Genomic DNA, 27,049 nt, shown 5'->3' with positions numbered 1-27,049 from the left:
GTCTAGATTTTCTACTGGTTTTTTTGGTGTTGTCATCTGCTGAACATTAAAAATACATTGTACTGATATTTTAAATATCTTTTTAATATATTTTAAAATGTCAAAATAAGTAGTAATCAATGTATTATAAAAGCACAGTAAAGAACAACACAAAAAAATCAGCAGAAAGTCCAAATTCGAAAACTTCTCATCACAAAAACAACATAGTCCCTTCTCTCTATGAAGTTTCAAGAGTTCCATCAATTTCTTGATATCCTCAGCTTGACCACGAATTTCACCATGCAAATCTTTCTGGGAAGCACCAATGAAACAATATAATTTTGCTATATATAATATTGAAATAAAACGAGAAATGTTTCTGGGAATTGAAACAATACAAAAAAAAAAAAAGATCCTTGTAACTGTAGTAGAAGGGTACTAAAACAGAATTATAAGAGTCCGACGATAACCACAACAATGCAGAACCTAGTGAAGAGAAATAGAAGATCGCCAAGGAAGGAAGAAGAAAGGGAATCAGGGAAGAGAATTTGAGAAGATTTCAGAGGAAGAGTCATACCACACACAAGATCACATACTTTTCCTTCCTTATCCACCTCACCATTATTTCCCGTGCATGTTACATACTTTCGCTTAATTTAAATTCTATTCTTTAAATTCAAATAAACGAATCTCAAATAGGAGTATTTATAATTCTTTCTAACAATCACAAAACAAAAAGAGGACAATTCCTATTCATCAAGCAGTCAAACAAGTGGAGTTCAAAGCTCACAGATGTGAACAGGAGAAAAAAGAAGAAGATAGATTCGATTGAAAAAGAACAAAGAATTAAGCGATATCAAAAACAAGTTGATTTTGATTTAAACTTAATTGTCTTTTGCTGAGTTTCAACATAAAATGATTGACTGTTATTCCAAAGAGCTAAAGAGGATGAAAATGATTTCATTTTCTAAAGAAATAATATATTTCCTTTTCTAAAGAAATAATATATATTTTATAATAAACTTATTTATATTTTTTTTCAAAAATTAACATTTTCATTTTTCACTTAATTTAAATTTTATTTTAAACTCAGAAAATATGGTCCTACCTAGGTTTACAAAGGAGTTTTTTTTAATTACTTTTAACAATTACAAAGAAAAATGACACTATATTAAAAACAATCTACATATAATCATGTCATTTTGACAGATCATGGAAAAGTAAACCTAATTTGTCTTTATATAAAACTACTAGAAATACAATTACAAAGGCTTCTACAATTGTTTAACTTTCCAAATTGGATGCGATTGGATTTCTATCCCATTTAAATGGCAGAAATAAGCTTTAACCAAATAGAAAAATCGATATATAATAAAGCAGTGGGTAAATTATCCACAAAATTTGAATGGTGAGAAATTATTTACGGATAATAATTCGTAGCTATTATCCACTGATTTTATATCTTTTACGGACTAAAAATTCATCTAAAATTTACCTACACTAAAATTATATACAGATTTTGTGTCGTGGATAATCCATGAATAATTACTGATTATCTACAAATTTTTATTATTATCTACATATTTTGTCGTGGGTAAATATAATTTTTTTCGTAGTTATTAACTAGAAAAAATTGGGTATTTTAAATCGTACTGTTTAGAGTTGTTAGATGTGGGAACTACCAAAAGCGTTGTTGAATTAACGTTGCAAATCTATTATGCAAAACAGCTCATCCAAATCAAACTCTGAAACAAGATTTTGAAATAAATTATTAACCGCAAAACATTCAAACTATAATACATATCTTGGACTTGTATGGCTACAAATGATGCTTTCTTTCATCCCAGATAATCAAAAGTGGGTAGCACAACTGCAATAACCTGCAATTTTTGTACAACCATTAATGTCGTTTATTACAACATAACGGAACTATATTTGTCTGTATCAAATTGTAGATGAATGTTGACATATATTATTTATACTAAATCATTTAATATGATAATAAATTAAATTTTTAATAATATTTTTGTACCAACCAAATAAACTTAATCATTTAAGAAAATCACAATTACCGAAAATCATCAATCTTCTCTTAACGCAAAAAATAATCATCTGATAAAATATGTTAGATGATTTTATAGAGAAAACTATTTCATCATTGGATGTATTAAACAAAATTAAACACAGTTCAATCATGGGAACTTTCTGTTCAAAATATGTATAACACTTTCTATTTTTGTGAATATTTGACTAACATACCTTTTTCTTGCAATCAGGCCCCCAACAACACTTGCCACATTATTCATATATACAATTTTTCAATCTGTTTAAGAATCTCAGATAAGCATTTCTCCAAGAACGCGAAAGTAGTATTGGCCCTACTAAGCCCCAAAATCCAGTGAAATATCCAATCCCCATGCTCATGTACAATGCCTCATACAAAACATTATCTTCATCATCATTTCCATGTTCTTCAGTCTTTATTGTTGTCTGATTTCCATCTTCAGGACAAGTTCTGTTAAGTTGTTCACCACAAAGACCAACATTCCCTTCAAAACTAGAGACATCAAAAGTTCCAAAGTGTCTTCCTGATGGTATCCTTCCAGACAGAGAGTTGTGTGACAGATCTAACTTCCCAAGAAAATCGATTTCAGAAAGTGAGAAAGGAATTCCCCCACTGATATGATTTCTTGATAAGTCAAGGGACTCTAGCAAACTTAAGTTTCCAATCTCTGAAGGAATTTCTCCACTCAGACAATTTCCGGATAAATTCAAAGAAACTAATCCAACCAAATATTCAATCTCTTTTGGTATTTCACCGGTTAACTTATTACTTGAAAGATCAATGCTCTTAAGCTTTAACTCTGGGTTCTTGAATCCCTGTTCAACCCCTTTCCACATAAAGCTTATGTTAAGGGTATAATCTACCACATGAATGCCATAAGTAAATAAGTCGACATTCATCCAAGATATACGATTTAAAATCTCACTTGTGTTGATGATCTTTTCAGACAGTGCAGTCAAATTGTTTAAGCAAGATGGAATTCCTTTTGATAACATATTTCTTGAGAGATCCAAGAATTGAATAAGCTTCAAATAACAGAGTTGAATGGGAAGGTTTCCAGAAAAGTGATTATCTCGCATGTTCAAGATTATCAACTGCTTCATGCTTTCACCGATCCATGATGGTATGGGACCGAACAACATATTTTCAGCTACATCCAACATAATTAAATTTCTGCAATTCTTCAAAGTGGAAGCTAATCCACCCATCAGGTTATTGTTCCGTAAGACCAAGACTTCCAATTTAACGAGGCTGCCCATGGACACAGGAATCTTCCCTGACAATTTGTTATTGCTTAAATTAAGACACAGTAACCGATCTACATATTTCCAACACTCTGGGAGTTGTCCCTTCAATTCATTATTTGATAAATCTAAAATGTCCATTGCAGAGGTGCCTTGGCCACATATGAGTGAAGATAGATCTGAAAATTTATTGTTGGAAAGTCTCAACTCTGATGCTTGTAGTAAAAACGATGGAATTTGGCCTTCAAACTTATTTGAATTCAGAATTATAGAAGGTCTCTTGACAAGCTTCAATGATATATTAGGAATTGCACCAGTGAGATTATTCTGGGACATATTCAAATATTCCACATTTTGCAAGTTGTTCCAAAACAATTTTGGTACTGAACCATTAAGACCATTATCAGAAATATCCAGAAAAACTAAGGAGCGTTGAGTCTGGAGCCAACTAGGAAAAGTGGGGCCTAACATGCAAGATCTTAGATTCAGAACATATAATTGGAAAGGAGGAACCCAATTAGGGTCTACTTTTATAGATAGAGAGTTATCTGACAAATATAAGTGTCTTAACTTGGAAAAATTGGAAAGATGGGATTCAGTGACGTCACCCTCCAAACGATTTCCATCCAAGAACAAGTACTCCAACTCAGATAGCAATCCAATGACTGTAGGTAGCATGCCTGTAATCTGGTTATTAGATAAATCCAAACTCTGAAACACGTGTCTGTAGCACCATGAAGAATTTTTAAAAAAGATAGAAATTTCCCCACTCAACTTGTTATTTGAGAGGTCTAAACTCTGCAATGAGCACGTGTTCCCAAAGAAAGATGGAATCTTGCCTTGCAGTTTATTATCATAGAGTTTAAGAACTTTAAGAGAGTTCATTACTTTTCCAAACCCATCTGGAATGGGACCTTCTAACATGTTGTCGTGAAGGTCAAGCGTACGAAGATTGGTAGAGGAGTTGAAGAGCCAGTAAAATACTATCGATGATTTCAACATATTTGAGGATAGATCAAGCGAGGCAAGAGAAGATGAAGAATTGGTTATTGAAAGAGCTGAGATGAGAAAGTTATCATCCCTAAGATTACAATTTCGCAAATAAAGATTTTGAAGTTTTGAACTGAAGTTGAAGCTAGCTTGAAAGACCGATGAGGTCATATTATTATCAGAAAGGTCAAGGATCACAAGAGAAGGAAAGCTTGAGTAGACAGGAGATGACAAAACAATGTTATTAAAAGAAAGATAAAGCTCTTGAAGATTAAAGCTAAAGTTAGAGAATAATTGAAATGTTGAGGATGTGAGCAGATTAAAAGAAAGATCAAGGATGGTAAGGGAGTTGGAAAAGTTGGAAGGTGAATAAAATAGAGATTGGATATGGGTATCTGAAAGAGAACAATCAACTAACCTCAACTCTCTTAGCTTTGGACTATGAATCATTTGCAACACATCAGGGTTATGAAAACCATTGAAGGCTAGATGTCTTAGGGATCTGAGATTAGACAACCACTTTGCATCCTCGGGTTTGGCATCAAAATCACCAGCAAGTCTAAGAGTTTGCAAGAAAGGAAATTTGCCAACCTGGAAAGACAATGCTCCGGAAAATTCATTTCCACTAATAAGATCAAGATACCTCAACTGTGACAGATTTCCAAGTTGACGAGGGAGTTCCCCGTTGAGGCGATTGTGACTGAGATCGAGATACCTTAAGTGTGTAAGGCTTCCAAGTTGGGTAGGAATGCTGCCATTAATATAAGAATTGGAGAGATTGAGATATCTTAAGTTGGTAAGTGAGCCCATGAGTTGTGGGATCTCACTCATTCAAAAAGATTGTAGCTGAGATCCAAATGTTGAATATTTTGCAAGGCAAACAATAAAGTGATATTGAGTGCACCTCTCAAATATTGTGTATCCGAACCACGGAGACGAAGGATGGTTACATGAGCTGTTTGATGGTCGCATTGAATGCCTTTCCATTTGCAACAATCTCGACTCTTCTCATCATCCCTCCATGTTGACAGCATGCCATAGCCATCTATGAGGCCATGTTTGAAGTTGAGGAGTGCCTGTCTCTCCCTCTCAATGCACTTTATTTCTGTGCTATTGTTCAATCCGAGAATGGATTCTGCAGCATGGAGCAAGAGCAGGAGAAGAGCATAACAGAGTCTAGGAAAACAAGTAGTCATGACTTTTTTGGTGATATGAAATACGTAAGAGTGAAACAAGGATCTTTTTTTGATGAGTCTACTCTTAATCGTGAAGTGCGAATGGCAAAACCAAAACGATTGAATATATATAAGCGTTCTGGTAGAGTATAGTGCTTGGGGTGGTGTCATTTTTCCACCAAATATGCTTTTTGATGCACCCACTACTTTTAATTACATGCACTCAAAATACCATCATCATGATTCATGTGTAGAATTTTTGTTGGGCTCCGTGCGATCAAACAGAAAAGGAGTTTTCACACCAATAACTTATGACAAATAGACTAACATGTTTCATAACTAACGTCAAATGTTTCATACTATTATTATTAATAAAATAATGCCAGGAAACGTGAAGGAGGCTTTGAAACAGTTTCAGTACAATAGAAACAAAGAGATGAAAAAAAATAGTTATTATGATTGTAACGTTGAATATTTACCGAGAATATGAAACATGTGTACATGAATTGAACACTTTCATTCAATGTCTTGCCGTTTGCAGCAATCATGACCATGTACACATCATGTCACACGCATACGACTACGGACACGCCTATTAGAATTGATTCTTACATAATCTTGTCATTCTTCAAAAAAATAAAAAACAAAAATAGAATGTACAACCATTTTTTAATAGCAATATAATTGTGAAATTAACTGATTCGTATGTTAATTCCGGGCCAAAACTCTTCTTCAAACGTACAAGTTGCTAATTAACTAAACTTTCAGGAGATAATTGACAGAAAAAAATTATTAATTATTATAAGTATTAGTATTTTTAATTATTAATGTTCCTACAGAGAACAAATAAGATAAGTTAGGCACAAGAGTCACTTACCATGTAGTCCGCAATCTCTTCAGTTGGTCCAGTTGGTCTCTTCCTGGTTGATACATGTCAGCTTGAACCCAGGAGGGGTTACCTGCAGAAGAGTCTCCGAAGATCAAGTAAGTCAAAGCTCTTAGAGAGTCAAATAAGTGATTAATGAATGCGTACCTTTAATTATTGGGGTCCACGCGTATTTATAGAGCATTAATGGTGTCTGATTATCTCATGGGCCGGGCCTTAACTTGGGCTCTGGCTTGGGCCATGAGTGGGCTTGGGCCCTAACCCAGACCCTTAAGACCTATTGAATGCGGGGGCTTCTATTTTCACTAAGTTTATGGGAGTTGTCGGCCTGGGCTCTAATCTTATCGGGTCTGCTGGAGTAGCCGGCTTGGACCGATTACTTACTTTGACGATTTACATTGGTTATACGAGGTGTAGGTTATTCTTCTAGATATATAGGTTGAAACCGGTACAAGTTAGGCTAACTCGGCCTAGGCTGACTACTTGGCTGCCTTGATACATGCATTGTTTGTTTATATGGTCGAGTTTGGCTAGGTGTGGTACACCAGTCCCCCAGCCTTGTCCGATATGAGGTGTCGGTCAAGGGTGATATGTGTTAGTATGCCAGCGGAACCGGCTAAGTGTAATACAATTAATAATATTATTATTATAAATATTATTTATAGTGATAGTAGTAAAATTATAACAAATATTAGTATTATTATAATAATAACAATAATTGTTATTATTATTATTATATGTTACTATTATATATTATTACTATTAGTATTATTAATATTATTAGTAGTAAAGTTATTACTCTTATTTGTAATATATAATATTATTACTATTATATATTTTTGTTAGTAATTATGTCTCAATTTTTATTAGATCATGATAAATTATTTTTTTGTTTTAAAGTTAAAAAAAATAGGTATATTGATAAATATATGATTAGTTTAAAATTTCACTCCAACATTTCATTGTCGATGTTCATACACATTCAAATTTGAAGAATTTGTCGACCATTATTGAATTATGTCAATCTTTGACAAAAACAAATAAATTAAAGATATTTTACTCAATTGATTGTCTAATCCATTTATTTAACTCTTAATGTTTCATTTTCTACAACGAAGATTATTAAAACAAAATTCGGAGTAAGATGAAAGATGAATTTCTTGAACACAATATGGTTATTTACATTCAAAAAAGAATAATTGGAGATTTTTATTCCGAATAAATTATTGATGAGTTCAAAATTGTTTACTATAAATTATTTTGGCACCTCCAAAATTATTGGTCAAGATCCGCGTTATTATTATCAACTATAATTAATAATCATTATTGCTATCAACTACGAATATTATTATCATTATTATTAATTATAATTATTTCTATTGTTATATTACTAATATTATTATATTACTATTATTATTATTAAGAACTATAATTATTATAATAGTTATTATTATTATTGTTTTTATTATTATTGTTATTATTATTATTATTATTATTTTATTATTGTTATTATTATTATTGTTAGATACACATTTTACTTACTATGTAGGAATTATGATTACTTGTCATTTTTATTTTTATTTTTCATTTATATTTCCATTTGAACAATTATTTCAATTTAAAAAAATAGTTACTAAAATTAGTAAAATAATAAAACTGAAAAATATTTTTTTATTATAAATAATTATTTAAATTTAAAATATAATAATTAAGAGGATAAAATTGATAAAATAAAAAGGACACCAAAGATGTTTATCTCTTTGTATATGTAGTTGCATTAATATTAATAATATTATTAGTAGTAGTATTAGTATTATTTTCTTTTATCACTACACGATATTATTTTAGTGTTATTATTATTATTATTGTTATTATTATTATAGTTAACACATATTTTACTTTTATTTACTACAAGATCATATTTCAATTACTTGCTCTTTGTATTTGTTTTGTCATTCATTTTATCTCTATATCTTGGTATTTTTTGAATTGAAAAATAATAGTTACTAAAATTAGTAGAATGATTAAACTGACAAATAATTTTTTATTATGAATAATTATTTAAATTTAATAAATAATAATTAAGAGGATAAAATTGTAAAAACTAAAAAAGGACATAAAAATGTGTATCTCTTTATATATTTAGTTAGTGCATTATTATTATTATTACTACTACTACTATTATTATTATTCTTATCACTATGGGATATTATTATTATAATGGTATTATTATTATTATCGCTACGGGATATTATTATAATGATATTATTATTATTATTATTATTATTATTATTATTATTATAGTTAGACACACATTTTAGTTTTATTTACTACGATACGAGATCATATTTCAATTAGTTATCCTTTTTAATTGTTTTATTGTTGATGTATATATCTTTATATATAATTATAGATTATTAGTATGTCAACATTAGTCTTGGTATTTGCATTGACATTAATATTATAGCAAAAAAATTATTATTATTATTATTATTATTATTATTATCATTTGTTTGTTGTTATTAGTATCATTATTATTTTTTTTATTATTATTATTACTATTCATAGTGATGTTATTAGTATAAGTGTTTTTTTTAATTATAAAAAATGTTATTATACTAAATATTTTAGCTAAATAGATTTTTAATCTTTCAAAAATTTTATAATTTATAATTTATATTAATATTACTATTATTATTTTTAATGGTTAAATAAATATAATAACAATTATATTATTATTCTAAACAGATTTGAAATAAATAAAAAAAACGTGCGTATTCACACAGGTCATATATATTATTATAATTATTTTGTAAAATCAATTAACTGCACCAAATTGTGATATTAATTTTATTTATTATATTTAAAACTAAATTTAGAAATTTATTTCATTTCATGATATTTATTATTTTATTTTTATATTATTGTTATTATTATCTATTATAACTCTAATTATTGTTATTATTATCAGCTCTAATAATAATAATAATTATTATTATTATTAACTATAATTGTTATTAGCAACTATAATTATTATGATCAGTACTACTACCAATTATAAGTATTATTATCATCATTATTAACTAAAATTATTTCTATTATTATTATTATATTATTATTATTATTATTATTAATTAGAACTATAATTATTATAATAGTTACCATTATTATTGTTATTATTTTTGTTTTTATTATTATGGTTACATACACATTTTACTTTTATTTATTATCTATGAATCATGTTTTAATTACTTTACCCTTTTATTTGTTTTGTTGTTTATTAATCTTTACATTTGAATAATTATTTCAGTTCAAAAAAATAATTACTAAAATTAGTAAAATAATAAAATTGAAAAATAAATTTTTTATTTTAAATAATTATTTAATTTTAAAATATAACAATTAAGAGGGTAAAATTGAAAAAACAAAACAAAGGCACCAAAGATGTTTATCTCTTTATATATGTAGTTGTATTATTATTATTATTATTATTATTATTATTATTATTATTATTTTTATTATTTTTATCACTACACGATATTATTTTAGAGTTATTATTATTATTATTATTATTATTATTATTATTATTATCATCATTATTATTATAGTTAAAGACGCATTTTACATTTATTTACTATGGGATTATATCTCAATTACTTATACTTTTTATTTCTTTTGTTGTTCATTTTATTTTTATATCTGTGTAATTATTTGAATTAAAAAATAGTTATTAAAATTATTAAAATGATAAAATAGACAAATAATTTTTATTATAAATAGTTATTTTAATTTAACAAATAATAATTTAACAAATTATTATGAATACATATAAAAGAATTTGCTTATTGGATTCTTAAAATTAGAGATGGAAATATGAATTTCAATGAAAGTGGTGAAGCCAACATTTCAATACCAACTGATCTTCTAATTCCAGAAAGTGAAATACCTTTACTTTCTTTAGTTAAATTTGTTTATGGTGGTCTAATTGAAAATATCATGAATCTTGGTTTCTTTGATGATGGTGCTATACTTTGCCCTACAATTGATAGTGTTGAACAAGTAAATGACTTCATTTTATCTTTGATTCCTGGTGAAGAACAAATTTATTTAAGTTCAGACACTCCTTGCCAATCTGATGATGATCAAGAAATTCAAGGTGAGTGGTTTACTCAAGAGTTTCTAAATGATATCAAATGTTCAGGAATTCCAAATCATAGGATTAAATTGAAAGTTGGCATATCAATTATGCTTTTAAGAAACATTGAACAAGCAAATGGTCTTTGCAATGGTACAAGGTTGCAAGTTAATGATTTGGGAAAGAATGTTATCTCTGCTACTGTCATAACAGGGAAAAATGTTGGTGACAAAATTTTGATTCCAAGAATGAACTTGACACATTCTGATTCCAGCATCCCGTTTAAATTCCAAAGGAGGCAATTTCCAATATCCTTATGCTTTGCAATGACAATAAACAAAAGTCAAGGCCAAACTCTTTCTAAAGTTGGACTTTATCTTCCTCGCCCAGTTTTTACTCATGGACAATTGTACATAGCAATTTCTAGAGTCACAACAAAGCAAGGACTCAAAATTTTAATTCTGGATGAAGATGGAAAAGTAAGCAATACAACTACCAATGTGGTTTACAAAGAAATATTTGAAAATCTTTGATAAGAGATATACAACTTACTTAACAAAATTATTATAATTTGTCAATTATTATTGTATCTTTAACTGTAATTCCTTTGTTTTGTTGCAGATTATAATATGCCATAGTGTATAGTATACACTTTCAGGATTTTTTACATAGTTGCAGCCATATTGAAAAGTACATGGTCATTGATACATGTTTGAATTGCATTATTGCATTGTCCAGTCATAGATTGATATTTTGAACACCATGGTTGCTGCAGTACATATATTATAACAGTTATAAAGATTCTCAATTGTTGTTATTTTTATTTTTGTTTGTGGCTTTAATGTATTGTGAAGAAAAAATATCTACCCAGATCTTCTTATTCCTTCACTACTAGAAATTCTCATATTACATGAGATTATTTTTGCAAATTTGTTAAAAAAATTTGCAAGAAAAGACATTTTTCTGCCATTTTTTCTAAGAATTTTAATTGGCAGGTAATTCCTTTGTGGGTAATCATTTCCTACAAAATTATAAAATTTGCAAGTATTTTCTACAAAATTTGTTGCGAAAAGTGTTTAATACAAAATATTTTGCAAGGAAATTGGTAGCAATTTCTTGCAATTTTTTTAACAACAAAATTTGTAGGTATTTCCTACAAAAAAAATTTCAAAACAAAATTGGCAGAAAATATGAGTTTTTTTAGTAGTGCTTATTGCAGTATAGGTGGCTTTACTGTTATAAATGTTTTATGTTTTATGTTTCTGCAGTACAGTTGTAAATGGTTTATGTTTAAGTTTCTTTATATATTAAACTATCTGCAAAAAAACACCTACAACATATATTTTAGTTACTTTACAATTACAGTCATTGTTTGCACGTGAAACTGAATTTTTGCTGCCACTTTCAGGTAAGATTCCTTTTCCACGTGATAATCTTTGCTCTTCCATTCCCAACTTCAACTTTACCATTCATTCACACTCCTTTTCAGTTACCCATATATTTAAACCTTCACTTTTTTCTACAATTACATGAATGTAGATGGAGCAAACCAGTACAGATGGAGCAAACAACAGAACAATTCTTTGGAACTTCAACACAATCTACATCTGCTCTCAGGTATGCTGTAAATTTAACCACATAAATGTTTGGAAAGCATTGATATTTGTTGTTGTATGTGTTTTCTGGTGTCAACTGTATCATCCTAATTCATATTGTATCAGCCACATTAAGATGTTCAGATTTTCCCCTCATATAATTGTTTGAGTGTATGTTTTCATTTCGTTTCAGAAATAAATTTGTTCCTTTTTTTACTGTGTATATTAATTTGTAACCATTTGGATTTGTCAATCGACATTTTGCTGATGTTTATGGACAGATTGAGATATCTTAAGTTGGTAAGTGAGCCTATGAGTTCTGCGATGTCATTGCCTATAAAAAAATTGTAGCTGAGATCTAAATATTGAATATTTTGCAAGGGAAACAATGAAGTGATATTGAGTGCACCTCTCAAATATTGTGTATCAGAACCACGAAGACTAAGGATGATTACATGACCTGTTTGATGGTCACATTGAATGTCTTTCCATTTGCAACAATCTGTACTATTTTCATCATCCCTCCATGTAGACAGCATGCCATAGCCATCTATGAGGCTATGTTTGAAGTTGAAGACTGCCTGTCTCTTCCTCTCAACGCACTTTATTTCTGTGCTATTGTTGAATCCGAGAGTAGGTCCTGCAGCATGCATGAGAAGCAGGAGAAGTGCATAAAATGGTACCAGAAAAGTAGTCATTATATTTGTGGTGGTATGAAATAAGAGTAAATCAGAGATCCTTTCAGCTAATTCTTAGTTGTGAAGTGTGAAAGGCATATAAGGAGTTTGGGAGAGTAAAGTGGTGGTGGTTGGCATCTATTCCCAGCGTTCACATGCTCACTGATTCATATTTTCTCATCCCTTCATCAGACATGGTTTATTGAACTACGCACTACCAATATAAAAAGAACATCATGCAGTGTGATAGGAGTTTAGTGGAGAGCCTCTGAAACACTTTCTCTGAAAAGAAGAAACGGTAGTTGATGACCAATGTGAGAAAGATTTACCACACTGTATTATATTATAAATGTCTATGTGGAATTAAACCTATAATAATTAGCACACGATATAAGAAATGTTTAAGTAGAACTTACAATACAATATCTTGTGTTACATTGTTTTTTAAGAGATGTGTAACACGCTTAACGACTATAAACGCAAGATCGATATCTTTACTTGTAGACAAGAATTAGAAGTCTTTCTACCTTTTTATTTTCAAGTTTTACGTCATTTTTTAAATTTCGTTTTATGTTACTATAGGTTAATTTTTAATACATATTTTAGGAAAAAATATATTAATTTATATGTATATGTAAATTTTTTTAATTTTCTTTTTATATAATATATTAAAAAAAATAATATTTTGAAATAAAAATAATTATTTTTTTAATATATCTATAATAATATATAGAGATGATATCCTCTTTTGTGTCCACATTTCGTTATTCTAATTTATAGAGAGGATATCCTACGTGTCTGGTCAACCTCGGTTTTTAATTTGATTTCTTCATTCTATCGCTGTAACTCTAAGACGCTCTGCTGTTGTCGCATAGGTCCCTCTCGAGTTGCGTTTCAGTTCATCTTTTCTTCTTGTTGTACTTCTATGTTCAGATTTGGTGGAGGTGGAATCGAATTTTACCGGACCCCACGATGGGCGCCAATGTTCCGGTCAAAAAAAGGTGTAAAATAACCCTCAACCGATTAGGTCAAAAACAATTTGTCCTTTGACCATGGGAGTAACATTCTTATTTATAGAAGGTAAATCGGTTACAAATATTGTAGTTGTACATAATCAGTTAATGAATAACAATAGCCTTAGAGATAATATAAAATTATTCCCCCAAATAACAACTAACATATCTTCTTTTAAACATTTTCTTAACTAAAATAACTACTTTACATAATCTAAGATCCTAATTCTATCTTCACACGCACTATCTCCTCAATCCTAACTTCTTTCAGAGAGGTCGTTCCTAGTAAGACTTCCTTCTAGCTTCTTGCAATGACCTCGGTTTTGTGGATACATTTCTTCTTCTACATATATCAACATCTCTGCCTCGGCTTAATGATGATGCTAATATTCTACTTCGTATAACATCAACTTTGGTCGGCTTTATGATGATGCCACTCTTTTTCATTCATATACCACCAACTTTGCCTCAGCTTTACGACGACCCTACACTTTTTCTTCATATATCACCAACTCTGAGTCGGTTTTATGATGACACTACTCTTTTTCTTGATATATCACCAACTCTGAGTTGGTTTGATGACCATACTAATTCACATCTCTGCTCCTCGTCGCTCCAACGTCAGTAGTAGACCTATATGTCATTTCTGGACAGGTACATTTTTATTAATTTTAACTCAAATTTCTACAAAAATAAAAAAATATGAACACACGTATATTTTTACTATTTTATATATATATATATATATATATATATATATATATATATATATATATATATATATATATATATATATATATATAATATGTCGAAATTCAGTTATATTTTAGCATTCGGTACTTTTTTTAGATGTGTATATTAGTGAGCAAGCCAAAGTTAAAACGTTATTTTAGGAATTTTAGAAAAATTTGGGAGTTGTTGAAGAAATTATTGGAGGTGCTGATAGAAACAGCTAAAAATAATTAGGCCACAGTGTTTGACAAAAGTCCAATATACTTCTTGAATCTCGGGGAAAGGAGCTAAACGCAGTAACTATGAACGAATGAGGTATCTTCTTGCATTCTTCGATACATTACAAATTTAGTTCAAAGTTCTTACAAATAAGAAGTAACAGAAAAACAATGCTGAAGATGAATTATCGGATGTCACAAATATAAGCAGTAATTGAACATGAAACAACATTACAATATATTATATCATAAAATACAACCAAATCATAACAAGTTTCTGGAAACAAGATTTTTCAATTTATTTCTTTCATACAAAATATTGTAAACGACAAAACTAAATAAATATTTTGCCCTTGTGCAACCCAACATCGATTTCCTCCCTAATCCGAAGCGTGTAGAGCATCTGCAACACCTGCATTCTTTTTTTAAAAAAAAATTAATTCGGTGCATTACAAGAAAAAGACATAATATATTTAAATATATATGTAGGAGTTTTGAAGTTGCAGGATTTTGGAATCACCATCTCAGCTAATAACATGAACTCTTTCGTTTTTGTTACTCAGAAATCCTTTAACGACAAATTCTTCTGCGTATTTAGTATCTAACTCTTTCATACTTTAGGGTTAATTTCGTTATCTGATTATATTTAAAGACTAAGGTTTTCTGTTAACCATGTTTTCCAATGGTACTAATCAAGTTTCTCAAATTTTTGTGAATTTGAGAACCGAAAACTGTTTAGAAAAATTATAGTAATCATTGCATTTGAGTAGAATTTAGTAACTATGGTACAAGAGAAGTGTGGACCATAGAAAAAGGTTCTCAGAGATCCTGAAACGAATATATCAACTAAAAAAGATCGCTCATAAATTATATATTGGTGCATAAAAAACAAGTGTAAGCAAAAGAAGTAGTGATTTGAGAATTATATCTCGCTTTACCAATTCAAAGAGATTTTTTTCTTTTCAAGAATTTAATTCAGTCATTAATAATAAAAATAAGGAATATCATGGAAGCTGCAACATACCTTCTTGCCTTTCAGCTACGAGGGCTACTTTGTTGCATTCCCTATAACCATTCAAATATATAATTTATCAGTCTGTTCACAAATCTCATGTAATGCTTTCTCCAAGGATGCCAAATTAGTATTGGCCCTAATAAGCCCCAAAATCCAGTAAAGAATCCTATCCCCATGCTCACGTATAATGCCTCGTAAAAGACACTGTCTTCATCACCATTGATTGATTCAACTTCTGGGAACTTTACTGTCCTTTGATCTCCATCACCAGGACAACTTTTGTTGAGTTGAAAACCACAAAGATCTCTGTTTCCTTCAAAACTATAGCCTTCAAAGGTTTCAAAATGTCTTTCTCGTGGGATTCTTCCTGAAAGAGAGTTGTGTGATAAATCTAACTTGCCTAGATCATCAATTTGAGAAAGAGAAAAAGGAATTCCTCCACTGATATGATTTCTTGATAAGTCAAGGGACTCCAGTGAACTTAAATTTCCCATCTCTGAAGGAATTTCTCCGCTTAGATAATTTCGAGATAAATTTAGAGAAACTAGCCCAGCCAAATATCCAATCTCTTTTGGTATTTCACCTGTTAAATTATTACTTGAAAGATCAATGCTCTTAAGTTGTAACTCTGGATCCAAAAACCACAGTTTCACACCTTTCCACATGCATGTTATTTTAAGTGTATAATTATCAGAATTGGATGGAAAAGAACGATAAGGTTCATGGTAAGTAAGATTGATAGACCAATATATCTGATTTAGAATTGCACCTCTGTTGATGATCTTTTCAGACATTGCTGTCAAATTCTTTAAGCATGTTGGAATACCTCTCGATAAGTAATTCCTTGAAAGATCCAACGAATGAATATGCTTCAAATAACAGAGATTAACTGGAAGGTGTCCACTGAAGTGATTCCCTCGCATGTTCAAGATTATCAATTGCTGCATACTTTCTCCAATCCATGGTGGTATTGGACCAGACAACATATTTTCACTCACATCCACCATAATTAAATTGCCGCAGTTCTTCAAAGTGGAAGGTAATTCACCCATTAGGTTATTGTTTCGTAAAACCAAGACTTCCAATTTAACAAGGCTGCCCATGGACACAGGAAACTTTCCTGACAATTTATTGTTGCTTAAATCAAGAAACAATAACCGATCAACATATTTCCAACAGTTTGGCAGCTGTCCCTTCATCTGATTGTTCGATAAATCTAAAGTGGCCAAATTTGCAGATGTGCTTTGATCACATAAGAATGAAAACAAATTTGAAAATTTATTTTTGGAGAGCTTGAGCTTTGAAGCTTGCACTAAAAAGGGTGGAATTTTGCCTTCAAATCGGTTTGAGTGCAGAAATATCAACGGTTTGTGAAGAACCTTCAACGATATACTGGGAATTGCACCAATGAGATTATTATAAGACATATTTAACCTTCCCATATTTTGCAAGTTGTTCCAAAACCAGTCTGGTACGAAATCATTAAGCTTGTTATTAGAAATGTCAAGCATCATTAAGGAACTTTGAGTCTGAAGCCAACTTGGAAATGTCGGGCCCAAATTACAAGACCCTAATGCCAACAATATTAATTGGAAAGGAGGAACCCAAGTGGGACCAATTATTAGTGACAATGAGTTATGTTGTAACTCCAAGCATACTAATTTGGAAAAATTAGAAAGATGCGATTCAGTAACATCACCATCTAAATAATTTCCCGCCAAACAAAGTACAAGCAATTCAGATAACAATCCAATGCTTTTAGGTAATGTTCCTGTAATGTTGTTAAGGGATAAAACCAAACTCTGAAACATGTGTCTGTTGCACCATGAAGAGTTTTGAAAGAAGCTAGAAATGTTCCCACTCAACTTGTTATTTGAGAGGTCCAAACTCTGTAATGTGCACATGTTCCCAAAGAAGGATGGAATTTCACCTTGCAGTTTGTTATCATAGAGGTAAAGAACTTCAAGAGAGTTCATTACTTTCCCAATTCCATCTGGAATGGGACCTTCCAACATGTTTTCACTAAGGTCAAGCACACGAAGATTGGTAGTGGAGTTGAAGAGCCAGTAAAATATGGATGATGATTTCAACAGATTTGAGGAGAGATCAAGCGAGGCAAGTGAAGATGAAGAATTCGTAATTGAAATAGCTGAGATGAGAAAGTTATCATCCCTTAGACCACAATTTGACAAATAAAGATTTTGAAGTTTTGAACAGAAGGTTAAGCTACCTTGAAAGACCAATGAGGTCACATTATTATCAGAAAGGTCAAGGATCACAAGAGAAGGAAAACTTGAGTAGACAGGAGATGACAAAATAATGTTATTATGAGAAAGATAAAGCTCTTGAAGAATAAGGCTAAAGTTTGACAGCAGTTGAAATGTTGAGAATGTGAGTATATTAGAAGAAAGATCAAGGATGGTAAGAGACGTGGAAAAGTTGGAACCTGAATAAAACAGAGATTGGATATGGGCATCTGAAAGAGAACAATCAACTAGCCTCAACTCTCTTAAATTTGGAAAAATAATGGTTTGTAACCAGTCAAGATTATGTAAGGAATACAAAGCAAGATTTGTTAGGGGATTGAGATTAGAGAGCCACTGTGCATCCTTAGATTTGACATCAAAATCACCAGAAAGTCTAAGAGTGTGCAAGAAGGGAAGATTCCCAACCTGGAAAGGAAGTGCTCCAGAAAATGAATTTTGACTAAGATCAAGATACGTCAACTGTGACAGATTCGCAAGTTGATAAGGGAGTTCCCCGTCCAGAAAATTGTAACTGAGATCCAGATACCTTAAGCGTGTAAGGTTTCCAAGTTGATAAGGGATTTCGCCACAGAGATAAATGTTATTACGAAGATCTAGAGTCCGTAAATGTGTAAGGCTTCCAAGTTGGATAGGAATGCTGCCACTAAAAGCAGAATAGGAGAGATTGAGATATCTTAAGTTGGTAAGTGAGCCGATGAGTTGTGGGATGTGACTCCCTAGAAAAAGATTGTCGCTGAGATCCAAATGTTGAATATTTTGCAAAGGAAACAATGAACTGATATTCACTGCACCTCTCAAAAATTGTGTATCCGAATCATGGAGACGAAGGGTGGTTACATGACCTGTTATATGGTCACAACGAATGCCTTTCCATTTGCAACAATCTGTACTGTTTTCATCATCCCTCCATGTAGACAGCATGCCATAGCCATCTATGAGGCCATGTTTGAAGTTAAGAAGTGCCTGTCTCTCCCTCTCAATGCACTTTATTTCTGCGCTATTGTTGAACCCGATAATGGATCCTGCAGCATGCAACAACAGCAGAAGAAGTGCATAAAACAGTTTCAGATAATAACTACACATTATGTAGTAGCTGATATCAAACAAGTAACACTAAAACAGAGGTTTTTAACTATTCATGGCAAAACCAACCAATAGGATTTATATATATGGCTGATAGACTGGCTAACGGATTAACGTGTATATACTTTATTTCCTTAACTACCCTTTGGTGGTATTCAATTTAAATTCGTTTTTCTTTCTCTCTTGTTTATGCTAATACTTATTTATACTTTTTATTATCTGAGATCATTTCTAACTTTCTTATAAAGTATACAACCAATCAACTGCTTTCTTTTTTAAATTATCAAGAGCATTTTTTGAAAAAAATAATAGCAACCTAGTCTTTTTAATTACATTATCCAAAAAGGTCACTAGTTGACATGTGTGGTTCACCTTAGAGTACGTTTTGAAAATGTCCCTTTCTAAGAAATGCTTGATTACAAAAAACTTTTAAATTTGATGTGATTGCATTCCTTGCAGGCAAATGATAATTAGGTGATTATTATTTCTTTTATAAAATTTCATTTTTTGTGTTTGTCATTTCAATTCATACTCTTATCTTGGTATAAGTAATACCTTCTTATATTCTTTAATCTAGTGGTCAGGATTGAAAATGTGTAATATCTTCATTATAGAATAAATTATTGTAGGCCCTCTGTTAAATAGTATATATATATATAATATTTCAAGACTCTTGAATTCATTATATATATTTATAATTCAATAGAAATTTTAAACATATTTTACATAACGGTTTTCATTTTTTCCCTTAACATAATTTTTTTACATAAATTTTATGAAAAAAAGGTAAAATAATATATGATGTGAGATCCACTTTTGATCTCTTAAGTAGAGCCCAGGCCAAGTGATGGTCCTCTAGCTTTTGGCCTTTTTAGAAAAATTGTTCAGCTTTTTTACCGTATCTCATCCTCCAAATTTCTTTACTCTTCATAGTTCTTTTTGTTTCTCTCAAATTCGGTTGTTTCTACTCATTCAAATAGAAGCTGAGCTAGGGCTAATGTGAGCTACTACTTCGAGCTCACCAAACATTTTTCCTCCATGTAAGTAAATCCCCAACTTTTGTTCCATTTTCGTTTTCTGTCCCTATAAGCTTTAGTTCCATGTTCAACTCTGAACTAGTTTCCTTTTCGTCCTCCTATGTTCTGTTTTCAGCTCCTTAAGCAGTTCCAAGTTCTGGTTAGGGATGTCAACGGGGTGGATAGGGTACGGGTAGTAGCTCCCACGTATCCTACCCGCTGGATAAATATTCGTCCCGTACCCGTACCCATATCTGTCGGGTATCCGTTATGCGGGTACCCGTCTATTTTTTTCACACCCACGGATATCCACGGGTACCCGCGGATATTTACAAAATTATTTAAAAAATAAATATTTAATCATAAATTCAAATAAAATACATCACTGTCATAAATTTTAAATAAATTTCAAACTAACTCAAGTCCATACAAGTCTAAATAATTATAAAAATAAATATAAAATGACGTTCATGAAAATTCTTTAATTATTGTTTTGATCAACAAGCTCACTTTCTCTGATTGATTCTTGAAATAATCAAATAATAAACCTCAATTGTCACGTGTCAAGTATTCTTATTTTGATTTCATCATTTGACAACAAGCATATCATAAACGTCACTATCTATATATGGTTTGATGTATATGCCCAATTTCAAAGAAGGGAAAGAGAAAAATGTCAAGGGATCTACTTGAAAGAAGACAACATACCAATACTTAAAGTTGGAAGAATGAAGACAGAAGAAAGATGTGCAGCTTATAAAAAATTAGGACAAAATGTTTTTAACTAATATATATATATATATATATATATATATATATATATATATATATATATATATATATATATATATATATATATATATATATATATAAGGGTATTTTTGTGAATTAAAGTTTAGCGGGTACGGGTATCCACGGGTACGGATACTATGATACCCGTACCCGCCCCGTTAACATGCGGGTATAAAAAATACTCGTACCCACAGGTAGCGGGTATCCATTTTTAATATCCATTTCTTACCCATTGCGGGTTTTATCCGCAGATACCCACGGGTACGGATATTTTTGACATCCCTAGTTCTGGTGTTCCTTCCTCTTAGGGTTCCCCCTCACAGTAGCTTTTGTCAAGGTAAGGGAAACTAGAGTTTTCACGTTTTCTTGAAGTATCTTGTATGTTTTGGCTCTGTTTTATGTTTAAGATGCACATTTGATGACTATGATTGTATAAGAATGAGTCTGGCTGTGATTTGTGTTGATTTACTGGCTTGCATGCGTGAATAGGAGAGAACCCTGCTATTTTCGTAGGTTCTCATCACCATGTTTAAATATGTCTTTGATGTTCGTTGTTCATGTTTGTTGTCTTTATTTGTTTCTTCATCATTTGTTTACCTTTTAAAAAGCTCTCATGCTTTCGTATTTTTCCACCGTGAATCCAACCGTTCAAGACTATGTTCTTAAGTTTGCATTTCCCTCGTCTGAACCCTAAAAATGATAGATGATATATTTGATTTATTTCTTTTTGTATATGTATCACAAAAGCATGAAAATCGTAAGAAAATCTATTTCAGTACTAATTCTCAATTTTTACCTATGTTCCTTGTTTCTAGTTCATCTGGTGATATTAAATTTTGGTCTAATTTTTGAAGTTGTTTAATACGGTGTAAGAGTTGCTGAATGATTTATTTATTTTAATACGACAATAGGCTTCAGTTACCCAATGAACCAAAGCGTACAGTCGAATTCAGAACTGAAACCTATTTCTTTATTTATTTCTTATAAACTTATATTTTTTCGAGCATTGATTTTAGAGATAGTGAAGTCTAGTGTTTATGTTTACGCTTCAGTTCGTAATCAAAATCAAAAGAGGTATTTTTTTTTTTTTATTTCACCTTAATATGTTTTGAAGTGAAAACCGAAATACAATGTCGAAAAAATCAATGCTAAAACCCTTTCTTGCGCTAATGTCAATATCAACTCACTTAGCGATAACTAGGAGACACGTTTATTGAAATGTACTAAGAATCAAATAAGTTGGTCCTGTTAATAGACCGAAAGAAGGATAAATAATTGACTTAAAAATAGAGTTTCAAAATTAAAAGATGAAATGAATACTCTAAAAAGTGATTTGTTATTGTGCTGAAATAAATTTGTTAATTATTAGGGAATGGGAAAATTATAAGTCCATATAAAATAAAACATTATTTTTTCAAAACTCTTACAAAGATCTTTTAGCACCATCATTTTATTATCCGCTCCTCCACACCTCTCTATTCTTATGACAATGATGGTCTTTCTCAAGCGATGAGATCTCAGTAAAACAAGGAATGCGAAAGTTTAATTTGTCTTTCTACAAAATTTCTGCAGAGACTTTTCAAAATCTTTGTAATTGTTTCAAATTCCAAATTTGTCTTTATACAAAATTTCTGCAGAGACTTCTCAAAGTCTTTGTAATTGTTTCAATTTCAAATTTAATGTGACAACACATTCAATTTTCCAAACAATTAAAAGAGTTAGGAAACATATTTTAGGAGAAACAAATGCAACTATATATATTTTAAGAACTATAAAACATATTAATTCTTTTATATATAGAGATAATTAGATAAATAAATAGATAGATAGACAGATTTAGAGAAAGTAAGTAGTGGAAATATTATACGGTGATAAAAACATAATAAGTGTAATTAGAAAAATTGATATAATTATTATTACGAGAAAGATTATTATTATATATCAATAAATAAGTTGTATATTATCTTCATTGTAAAAATATAGTAATGCTAACAACTTTTCAGCAATATTTTTCATTTTATATTTAGAAAAATTGTCCTATAAATTCTTATAGAACTAGTTAGGTGTCATTTCAAATTATCACCAAAATTTGTCTTTGCATGAAATTTCTGCAAAGACTAAAGTATCAAAGTCTGTTCGTTTGTTTTACGTTTAATTTTTTGATGTGGTTCCCTATCTTTCTATAAAATGTAAGATACAACAATCATGTTTGTGCTAAATCAATATATACTTTGTTATTATTTGAAAGTAATAATATGTTTGATAAATATACATAATTTTAAACTATAATATATGATGAAAAAATAATATATAAAATTCAATATCAAATTATTTAAGTAATATATAATATCTAAACTAAATAAATATACGAGTATTTTATATTACAATAAAAAATCTGCTGCTTGTATTATTATAAATATCATTAAAAATATCATTGCTAATAAAGTAATTGAATTTTGGTGTTTAATTTTGGAAACAATTTAATAGCCTTGAATTTGCATATAATAATGAAACTTGGTTGATAATAATTTAAAATATTTTTAGAAAATTGTAAAAGGAAAATATACATTCAAATAAAAAAGTATTTTATATGTCTCTTTACTTCCATTTTTTTTAAATGTAATGGAATTTATTTTTACACACTAATAAAATTTATAATACACCACTTAAATAAAATCACAAAAAAATAAAAATTAAACTAATAATAATTAAAATTTAAAATAAATTTTTCATCTTTTAAATTACAATATATATTGAATGGTGATAACAAAATTTATAACAATAGCATTAAACTATTATTATATTATAGTAAATAAAATTTCTTTATTCAGTTACACGACCATCACGCGTAGGTTTGTTTATTTATCCCTTGCTTTTGTCGTTGATTTTTGCCCTGATTTCGATGATTTTGTTTTGTAATTGTCTTGATTGTTTTGGAGATTTACTGATTTTTCATACTGTGTTTCGCCATTGTTTTTTGGTTGTTTGATTTTTCCAATGTTCTCCCTTGATTTGCCTTTTTTGGTCTTTTTGTATTAGAGTTTCTCTATTATGTGTTTATGAATTATGTTGGGGGGCTTCTCCCTACACCTCCAATTATCTCTCCAGTACCCCCAAAACCAAATTTATTTCCATATTTGTCCATAGTAAAAATTAAGAGTTACTAAGTCTCTCTTTTTCACCACATCTCTGCACCCCAAAGCCATACACTCTCATCCTCTGCACCCTCAAAACGCACCCCAATAAAACAATAAGAATCAGATTTCCTGCAACCCCCAACGAACATATGAAACGGATCCCAAAACTTGTTTGTGGAAAAACACATGAAACTTGGTGAAACGGAATTCAAATTCCGTTTCACATTCTTATGAAACTTATGAAACGGATCACATATTCCGCTTCATCAACAAAATTTTAAAATTTGTGAAACGGAATACGAATTCCGTTTGAGAAAAAATGTAAAACGGAATTTGAAATCCGTGTAAAAAAAAATTTGGAAATTTTTCGATTGATGGAATGGGTCCCAAAATGCATGTGCGTCACAGTCTGGACATAAGTTCGACGCCACCGTGACTCGGTTTGCACAATGTGGTTTGGCCATGTCCATAGGAAGAAGAAGCATTCCCAGAAGAAGCTTGAATCCGCTCCAAAAGGCGTGGTCTCCAAACAAAACGCACAGCATCCCTAAACTGTTTGCTGTTCACATCACATTTGAGTTGCTTCGCTTGCTTCACCACTCTCGTCCTCCAATAGTTCTTTATTTCATTATCTGTTCTCCCATGCAATTGTTCTGCTATTTTAGCCCACCTTCAATAAATAATAACACAACACAACGCATTACATTATATTATATTAATTAGTATGATCAACGTGCAAAACTATAGGAAGTTAAACAATGATATTCTATTCTTCTACACAACATAGTATGTAAATAATATCATAATACACGTACCGGTTGCCCTAGTGGGAATGGAGTTCGAGAATCAAGAGCTGTTCTTGAAGGGTGATGTTCCCACGTCGAACATTTGGACGCAAGTAGTTCAACCATCTTAGCCTGCAGCTTTTTCCCGTTCGCTTTAGACCTGATGCATGATAACAAACGCGGTTAAAGATTTTAATTATGTAGGAGTTTGGTCACAACTATACATGAATGCATGCTTAATTACCTGCAAAGCGAGCGAGGGAATTCCAATGGCCCTCGCCGTGGAGGTTGACATAGGCTCCTTGTGGGTTTAATTTTCTTCAACTTCCTTTTAATTTTTTTTAGTCATGATTACTAAGAGATAAAGCTTATACCCTTTTCTTATTTCTTTTTCCTTTTTCTCTTTTTTTATTCATGCTTTTTATTTTCTAGAAGATTCATTTAAAAGATAATTTTTTAATATATATATATATATATATATATATATATATATATATATATATAAAATAACTATTTTTTTAAATTATTTTGTTTTCTTCTTATTATTTTATTTTTACTAATATTTTTCCATTTTACTTAATTATAATAACTTTTAAAAACTACTTTATTTTTAACATGATTCAGAGAGTGTAAAACGTAATATTTCCTGACTCTTATTTTCAAATAAAAATAAATTAAATACATTACGGAAGGGAAATACATCCCCTCTCCACTGTGTTCACCCACCACATATATACAATCAGAAAAGAGGTGTATTTCTTCTCAATGAACGCTCCACCTTCTCCCACCACACACCCAGCGTACGACGTGGTGCAACAACACTAAAACAAAAACAGGGGTGGAAGGTACTTGACGAAACTGTGAGTACAGAAGAAATGGGATCACGAGCAAACTATGGAGGTGCACAAAGTCACCAACACCAACGGCCGAAGGAGATGAGCACTCTGTAGCTCCTCTAAGCATTCGCCATTTCTGCCTCCTCGCATGGCTAATTCCGCTGGAACAACCCACTGGACCAGTTCCTGTCACCAACACCCTTCTAGCTCCAAGATCATACAGCCTCTGATCCAAGTCCATGCATTATGCGTGTTTGATTTTTTGTTAATTTTCTCACACCACCTAAGTATTTCAAAAACAGATTTCAAAATTTTAAAATTTGTGAAACGGAATACGAATTCCGTTTCAGAAAAATGTGAAACGGAATTTGAAATCTGTTTCAAAAAAAATTTGGAAATTTTTTGAAACGGATTACAAAATCCGTTTCACATTTTTCTGAAACGGAATTCGTATTCCGTTTCACAAATATTTCAATTTTTTCGTCAAACGGATTACGTGATCCGTTTCAAAATGCTGTGAAACGGATTCCAAAATGCGTTTCATGAAGATTCCGTGTTTTTTTTTTTTTTTGAAATGGAGTGTGGAATCAGTTTCATACTTTTTGAAACGGAGGGATCATCACCAGAGAATGAAAGAATGAAGGAGAGAAAATTTAACTTCAAGGACCACACGAGAGAATGAAACGGAACAAATTTTAAATGAAGGCAAAATAGTATGAAATCATTTTGGGGTGCAGAGAAGTTGGCACGCAGTAAATGAAATTTACTGCTTTTTACCCACTTTCACCTGTATATTAATAAAGGGTATAATAGTAAATTTTGGAGGTACAGACGAAGACTTGGAGGTGCAGGGAGAAGCGCCCATTATGTTGTTGTGTATTGTGTGTACCATTCTCTGTGATAACTAACGGGCTAATTCGTCGTGATCATGTTCTATTGCGAGACGAATTCCACGTTACAACCCATTTTCAAGTTGCGGATCAGTTCGACCACACCCGGTTTTTAGCATGCTGGCCCTATCAAAAATTATTTACAAAATTGTATTACAATTGTGTTGAAAAAACTTTACTAATTATTAAAGAATGTGAAAATTGTAATTCCTTAAAAAATAAAACACATAATCTTCTCAAAACTCTTCTTCAATAGTTTACGTCGAATATATATATATATATATATATATATATATATATATATATATATATATATATATATTATTTATGGTCTATTAATGACTTATGTTAAAATTTGAATTTTAAATCTAACTTAATCATACAAAATCGATTTATGAACTCATCAATATAAAATTTCTAACAACATTTCATCACGCTCAATCTCAGGTGTATAAATATATATATATATATATATATATATATATATATATATATATATATATATATATATATATATAT

At 30.6% G+C, this 27,049-nt stretch overlaps 1 protein-coding gene and 2 pseudogenes across 2 annotated transcripts; all 3 read right to left on the bottom strand.

Moving 5' to 3' along the window:
* Positions 1 to 1,798: 1,798 nt before the first annotated feature.
* On the bottom strand, positions 1,799 to 12,767 carry LOC146887198 (receptor-like protein EIX2; annotated as a pseudogene).
* A 2,972-nt stretch (positions 12,768 to 15,739) lies between these two features.
* On the bottom strand, positions 15,740 to 19,083 carry LOC146887197 (receptor-like protein EIX2). Of its 2 annotated transcripts, XM_085672791.1 has the most exons (2): positions 18,600 to 19,083; positions 15,740 to 18,524 (listed from the first exon to the last, which is right to left on the bottom strand). In XM_085672791.1, exons 1-2 carry the CDS (start codon positions 19,072 to 19,074, stop codon positions 15,775 to 15,777), a joined length of 3,225 nt encoding a protein of 1,074 aa, XP_085528917.1. In that variant the 5' UTR covers positions 19,075 to 19,083; the 3' UTR covers positions 15,740 to 15,774. The 2 variants fall into 2 exon arrangements, with proteins under 2 accessions (XP_085528917.1, XP_085528916.1); XM_085672790.1 differs by having other exon boundaries at positions 15,740 to 19,083.
* A 5,097-nt stretch (positions 19,084 to 24,180) lies between these two features.
* LOC146887196 (transcription factor MYB78 pseudogene) lies at positions 24,181 to 25,881 on the bottom strand (annotated as a pseudogene).
* Positions 25,882 to 27,049: the final 1,168 nt, after the last annotated feature.

This window comes from Vigna unguiculata, chromosome 4, assembly GCF_037176805.1.
Source record: "Vigna unguiculata cultivar grain cowpea cultivar isolate G323 ecotype 2 chromosome 4, ASM3717680v1, whole genome shotgun sequence".
In the NCBI taxonomy this organism is placed as follows: Eukaryota; Viridiplantae; Streptophyta; class Magnoliopsida; order Fabales; family Fabaceae; genus Vigna; species Vigna unguiculata.
This window is presented reverse-complemented; position numbering and strand designations above follow the sequence as displayed.